Source organism: Pristiophorus japonicus, chromosome 24, assembly GCF_044704955.1.
Source record: "Pristiophorus japonicus isolate sPriJap1 chromosome 24, sPriJap1.hap1, whole genome shotgun sequence".
Lineage (NCBI taxonomy): Eukaryota > Metazoa > Chordata > Chondrichthyes > Pristiophoridae > Pristiophorus > Pristiophorus japonicus.
In genome coordinates, this window is record NC_092000.1 from 4,648,412 (window position 1) to 4,655,322 (window position 6,911).

Here is a 6,911-nt window from a genome sequence, read left to right on the forward strand (position 1 = left end):
GCCAATGAAGTATCAGGCAAATTATCAGGTAACCCAGGACAAAGCAAAAAAAGTGAAATCTAACCTGAAAGTGGGTCTCAGTACTGCACTGGGCAGCACCCATACCCTGTGGAGCAGAAAACCCTGTCCTAAATGGATAATAAAGACATGGAAAGGGGGGAAAAATAAAACTGAAATTAAACAAAACAGCATTTGAAAAGAGACAAGGTTAATAATCTGGTGCACATCCATTAGAAGCGAACTAAATTAGAATTTGATTCAATATTTTTTTATTGATCAATTGTGAAACATGTCCTGAATTCAGAAATACATTTCAAGTTCCATATAATTTAAATATCTGAAGCAACCAAAAAACAGTTAAGTTTTCAATTACAAAATAACAGTCCAAGAGTCTGTGATGGTCCCGGTCCTGAATGAGAGCCAGGGGGGGGTTCCTCTCTCACACATACAATGGCTCAGTTTGTTGAGGACCCCCCCTGGGCTGGTCTCTGATCAAACAATAAGACAAAAACCAGGACACATCGCCCCGGCATCCTGTTGAGCAACATGAGGAAACGCCTCGTCACTGCCTTGGCATCGAGATGGCTGCTGGTGGTGGTGGGGGGGGGGAAGACACAAGTCGGTGCTGTTGGCTCTCTCTCTGTGAATAGTTCCAGGGTGCAGTGGGAGGCTGTGTGTGTGTGTGTGTCTGTCTGTCTCTTGCTCTCTCTCTGAATAGTTGCAGGGTTCAGTGGGAGAGAGGCTGTATCTCTGTCTGTCTGTCTCTGTGTCTCCCTCTTCCTCTCTCTGTATGAATAGTTGCAAGGTCCAGTGGGCAGTGGGAGGGAGGCTGTGTCTCTTTGTCTCTCTCTCTCTCTCCCTCCCTCTTCCCACCCCCCCAGTTGTAGGGTCCAGTGGGTGGGAGGCAGGCTGTGTCTCTCTCTCTCTCTGTCTGTCTCTGTCTCTCTCTATGAATAGTTGCAGGGTCCAGTGGGCAGTGGGAGACAGGCTGTGTCTCTGTCTCTGTGTCTCCCTCTCTCTATGAATAGTTGCAGGGTCCAGTGGGAGACAGGCTGTGTCTCTGTCTCTGTGTCTCCCTCTCTCTATGAATAGTTGCAGGGTCCAGTGGGAGGCAGGCTGTGTCTCTCCCTCTCTCCCCGTTGGGAGGCAGGCTGTGTGTCTCTCTCTCTCTCTCTGTATGAATAGTTGCAGGGTCCAGTGGGAGACAGGCTGTGTCTCTGTCTCTGTGTCTCCCTCTCTCTATGAATAGTTGCAGGGTCCAGTGGGAGGCAGGCTGTGTCTCTCCCTCTCTCCCCGTTGGGAGGCAGGCTGTGTGTCTCTCTCTCTCTCTCTGTATGAATAGTTGCAGGGTCCAGTGGGAGGCAGGCTGTGTCTCTCCCCCCCCTCCCCCAGTTGCAGGGTCCAGTGGGCAGTGGGAGGCAGGCTGTGTCTCTCCCCCCCTCCCCCAGTTGCAGGGTCCAGAGGGCAGTGGGAGGCAGGCTGTGTCTCTGTCTCTGTGTCTCCCTCTCTCTATGAATAGTTGCAGGGTCCAGTGGGAGGCAGGCTGTGTCTCTCCCCCCCCTCCCCCAGTTGCAGGGTCCAGTGGGCAGTGGGAGGCAGGCTGTGTCTCTCCCTCTCTCCCCGCTGGGAGGCAGGCTGTGTGCCGGGCCAGTACCCGGGGCCGGTAGCAGTGAGCCCCTCAGGCGGTGTCTGGAAGCAGCCTCCCCGGCCGCGGTGGGCAGGGAGTCACCTGTCCATTCCCGGCTGCTTCACCTCACCGGGGGCTTCTTCTTCTTCTTCTTCCTCCCCCCCCACACAAAAGTCCGGCTTTACCCCGGGGGTTCAACAGGCCACGATGGCTCGCACCCACAGGCTCAGCTTGCCCAACACTCGCTCCCGGCACGGCTGCTCCTTGGGGCTGATCCGGCCGCCCGAGCCCGAACCCCAGCCCGGGGCCGCGGCCGAGCCCAGGCCGTGGATGTTGCCGGGCCCCTGCTCCAGCCCCCGGGTCAGCCTCGCCCTCTTGTGCGGCACACACTCGGCCCAGTCCGCCTGCTCCCGGCCTTTCCGCCGCTTCCTGCTGCCGTCCCCGGCCTCTGCTGCCGGCAGTCCTGTCCGGGGGGCCCGGCGGGGGCACAGAGGCGGCTGGCCCGGCCGGCCTGGGGACCCGCAGTCCCGGGGCTCCGGGGACACATCTCCCGGGCCGGGAATCCGAGACTGGATACATTCCGGGGACTCGATACATTGTTCGATACTTTGCCGGGACTCGATACATTGTTCGATACTTTGCCGGGACTCGATACATTGTTCGATACTTTGCCGGGACTCGATACATTCCGGGGACTCGATACATTGTTCGATACTTTGCCGGGACTCGATACATTCCGGGGACTCGATACATTGTTCGATACTTTGCCGGGACTCGATACATTCCCCGATACATTGCCGGGACTCGATACATTGCTTGGATTCCCATTGCACGGGCGCCTCCGCCTCCCTCTCCACGCCGCTCAGGGCCAGCCCCAGGCCGGCTGGGCTGTCGGTGTCCCCGGGTCGGGGCTCGGCCTCCATGGGGGCCGCCTGCTCCTGCTCCTGCTCCTGCTGGGCTCGGAGGCTCAGGTAGATGTCGCGGGCTCCCCGCAGCACCAGCGACAGCAGCAGGCTCTTGTGCAGCCGGATGCCGCCTCGCTGCAAGCGGCCGCTGTACATCTTGCCCAGGGCCACGGCCATCACCCGCTGGGCCTCCACCTTCAGCTCCATGGATGCAGCAAAGGGGAGAGGTTCGTGTCGGGGGGGGAGAACACGAACGTGAGATCCGCTCCTTCAATCGCCCGTTCTCAGGGCCATTCTCTTTTATATAGCAATGACGCCCAGCCCCAAGTTCCAGCCCTCCCCCAGCCACATTCATTCCGCCCACTGGCACATTGCAGCGATAATTGCAATATTGGCCCCCTTTTCCCTCGCCCCCTCCACTTCCCAAATTCCTCCCTCCTCCTCCCCCCTCCCCTCCCACTCACATCCAGCCCTCCCACTCTCTCCCAGACCCTGGGCTTTGCGCCCTTGCTCCATATATGGTCCGGGCGGACGCGCCGCCTCTTCACTCTCTAGCGCCAATTTCCGACTCCATATTTGGGTCTCGCTGGAAATTCCCGTTGGTTCTGCCTCCACCCTTCCCCCTCCTCCTTTCCAACCCCCCCCCCAGGGGATGATCCAACCCGGCATCGTCTTCAGGAGGGAGGCAAAAGTCACGCCTACATTAAAAAATAAAACGAAAATATTTTTAATAGTCTCACCGGTAAGGTTAGCATTGTGCTTATCTTAGAAACATAGAAAATAGGTGCAGGAGTAGGCCATTCGGCCCTTCGAGCCTGCACCACCATTCAATATGATCATGGTTGATCATTCCCTCAGTACCCCTTTCCTGCTTTCTCTCCATACCCCTTGATCCCTTTAGCCGTAAGGGCCATATCTAACTCCCTCTTGAATATATCCAATGAACTGGCATCAACAGCTCTCTGCGCCAGGGAATTCCACAGGTTCACAACTCTCTGAGTGAAAAAGTTTCTCCTCATCTCAGTTCAGTCCTAAATGGCTTACCCCTTATCCTTGGACTGTGACCCCTGGTTCCGGACTTCCCCAACATCGGGAACATTCTACCCACATCTAACCTGTCCAGTCCCGTCAGAATTTTACTGGAATAGACGGCAGCTGGGGAACTTAAATTCAGTTAATTCAATAAATCTGGAACAAAAAAGCTAGTGTTAGTAATGGTGAATGCCGGATTGTCGTAAAAACCCTTCGGGTTCACGCATGTCCTCTTTAGGGAAGGAAAGTGCTGTAGAAATCCCTCAATCCTTTATTTACTACTACTTGGGGGATCAAGGGGTATGGCGAGAAAGCAGGAATGGGCTACTGAAGTTGCATGTTCAGCCATGAACTTATTGAATGGCGGTGCAGGCTCGAAGGGACGAATGGCCTACTCCTGCACCTATTTTCTATGTTTCTATGAAATCTGCTGCCCTTACCCGGTCTGGCCGATATGTGACTCCAGACCCACAGCAATGTGGTTGACTCTGAACTGCCCCCTGAAATGGCCCAGCGAGACACTCCAGGGTAATTCGGGATGGGCAATAAATGCCAGCAATGCCCACATTCCAGGAACAAATAATTTTTTTTTAAGTATCCAAGTTTTAGGATGTTGGAAGTGGAAAGAGGAATCGGTTCCAGAAAGGTCTTTCTAGCAAATAAAGGATTGAGGGATTTCTACAGCACTTTTCACCCGCTCCAAAAAATATACAAACACGTTGACATTTTAATTGGTTTTGTCAAAAATGACTAATATCGGGACTATATAGTCTGTGCAAAAGAACACACCCAAACCAGCACCTGTCTGCACCTGTTAACATCTTAATGAGCTTTAGTAATCAACAATGAAACTCGACGGTGAGATTTAGCATTAGGAATGAAGACCTCATTGTACAGGAATGATGATATAATAGTGACTAGTGAGGATCAGAACATTTCCTAAAATCTAGTCATGATGAAGGACAAGAATTTTATTCACCGTTTCCATGGAGAAGTGGATGGGATTGCAGAATTGGAAAGTTCTGGAAAAATCCTGTAGATCCCAGGAATAAAAATGCAGTTTGACTTTTTTTAGTCATCCTCAACTATTGTAAATCGTGGAATGCCACCCCTAAAAAGCCAGTACTAATTCTGGAATCCCATATACTTCCCAGCAAAGGAGAGTTTAGAAAAAGATAACAACCGCTATATTTATATAGCGCCTTTAACATAGTAAAACGTCCCAAGATGCTTCACAGGAGCGATTATCAGACAAACTTTGACACCGAACCACATAAGGAGATATTAAGACAGGTGACCAGAAACTGGATTAAAGAGGTAGGTTTTAAGGAGCGTCTTAAAGGAGAGGTTTAGGGAGGGAGTGCCAGAGCTTAGGGCCCAGGCAGCTGAAGGCACAGCCACCGATGGTGGAGCGATGGGAATCGGGGGATGCTCAATAATCTTAATACTTGAAAATAAACTAAGAGTAGGAGTAGGAAATGGTCATTTTGGGACTGATATCAGTAAATTCTTTGCACATAGTGTGAAATGTGGATTTCCAGGTCGAGTACTGTAGGCAAAAAACCCTGGGATCCTTTAAGAAACAATTTATTGAATCGTAGAATGATACCATACAGGAGGAGGCCATTCAGCCCATTGTGCCTGTCCTGGCTCTCTTTGGTAGAGCTGTCCAATCAGTCCCACTCCCCTGCCCCCCGTTCTTTCCCCATAGCCCTGTAAATTCTTCTCTTTCAAGTATATATCCAATTCCTAATCAGATGCTACAACGGGTGCGGGGGGGAGGGGAGGGGGGGGGGGGATGTTAAAGAATAGCCAGCATTTGGTGTTCTAAGGCAACAGATAAGAAACTCATATTTCTACTTCTTGCTGTTTATGCCAATCACCGGTATAAGGAGTAGGAAGTGCCTCTTCATTAAACTGAACATTAAACAAAAGACTTTTAAAGGAACCTGAATAAATCAAACGGAAGTTTTGATTTGGGGTGGGGGAGGTGATGGTGCACTCCAGTCCCTCCGGCGCCCACCTCTCGCGGAAGGCCTCGAGCGTGCCGGTGGACACCGCCTGCTCCATCTCCAGGGGCACTTGGATGCAAAAACAGTCGCTAAAAAGAGGCAGGCAGTCGGGGCTGAACGACCCCCTCGACCGCCCGCTGCCTGGACCGGTTAATGGCCAACTTGGCCAGGCCCAGGAGCAGTCCTATAAGGAGGTCCCTGGTCCCTTCAGTTGCCTGCTCCACCCTCCCCCCCCCCCCCCCACCCATCGGGTTCCCAAAGATCGGGAGCGTGGGACTGAAGTGCAGCCAGACATCGAAGAGCAGCCCCTTCACTGACAGAGGGGGCTGCAATCTCTCACGCTCAGTGTAAATGTGGAACACGGACTTCCCCCAGGCCACAGAAACTGCAGGCCGTCCGGAAGTCGTTGAACCGACTCAAAAACCTGTTGCACGGGACTGACATAAGAACATAAGAAATAGGAGCAGGAGTAGGACATACGGCCCCTCGAGCCTGCTCCATCATTTAATACGAGCATGGCTGATCCGATCATGGACTCAGCTCCACTTCCCGGCCCGTTCCCCATAACCCCTTATCCCCTTATCGTTTAAGAAACTGTCTATCTCTGTCTTAAATGCATTCAATGTCCCGGCTTCCACAGCTCTCTGAGGCAGCGAATTTCACAGATTTTCAACTATTTTTGTAGAAACAGTAATCAAATGCTCCCTGATTAAAGGGGGGGGGGGGGGGGGGGCACTAAAACCGACAATTTAAAGAAATTAATTTTTTACTGTAAAACTTAAATCAAATTAAAATTTGGTTGCCGGGGGTGATGGTGCACTCCAGTCCCTCTGGCGCCCACGTCTCACGATCAGCCATGATCATATTGAATGGCGGTGCAGGCTCGAGGGGCCGAATGGCCTACTCCCGCACCTATTTTCTGTGTTTCTAAGGCCGCGAGCGTACCGGTGGACACCGCGTGCTCCATCTCCAGGGACACCCTGGCTCGGACGTAACCGCGGAAGAGAGGCAGGCAGTCGGGCTGAACGAGCCCCTACTCCACAGATTTACAACCCTCTGGGAGAAGAAATTCCTCCTCATCTGCGCTTTTAAAAACTTTGTGCCACTCTCTCTCCTGGCCAAAGTCCCCAATAAAGCTCGCGTTGCGAGGGTATGCTCACAGAATGAGGGGAGGGGCTTGACAAGGGGAAAAGGGGGCCACTCAGCAGGGTGCAGGATACCAGAGAGCACCACAAGTTGGAGCTGTTTGCATGGGCAACTTTTGCAGGAACTGATGGTCTGTGGTTACAGTGAAGCCCAGTCCCTTGCCATGTGATGAGGGAGTGTTCCCGGATC

The 6,911-nt window shown here is 52.7% G+C and overlaps 1 protein-coding gene across 1 annotated transcript; it reads right to left on the reverse strand.

Annotated features, from left to right (window-relative positions):
* Nucleotides 1–252: 252 nt before the first annotated feature.
* On the reverse strand, nucleotides 253–2,880 carry LOC139237891 (immediate early response gene 5 protein-like). Its single transcript, XM_070867165.1, has one exon. The coding sequence runs from the start codon at nucleotides 2,737–2,739 to the stop codon at nucleotides 1,822–1,824; it is 918 nt and encodes a 305-aa protein (XP_070723266.1). The 5' UTR covers nucleotides 2,740–2,880; the 3' UTR covers nucleotides 253–1,821.
* Between the last annotated feature and the right edge of the window lie 4,031 nt (nucleotides 2,881–6,911).

What these genes read in the sequence shown, in the direction of transcription:
- LOC139237891 (XM_070867165.1), bottom strand. Translation starts at nt 2,739, where the DNA reads ATGGAGCTGAAGGTGGAGGCCCAGCGGGTGATGGCCGTGGCCCTGGGC.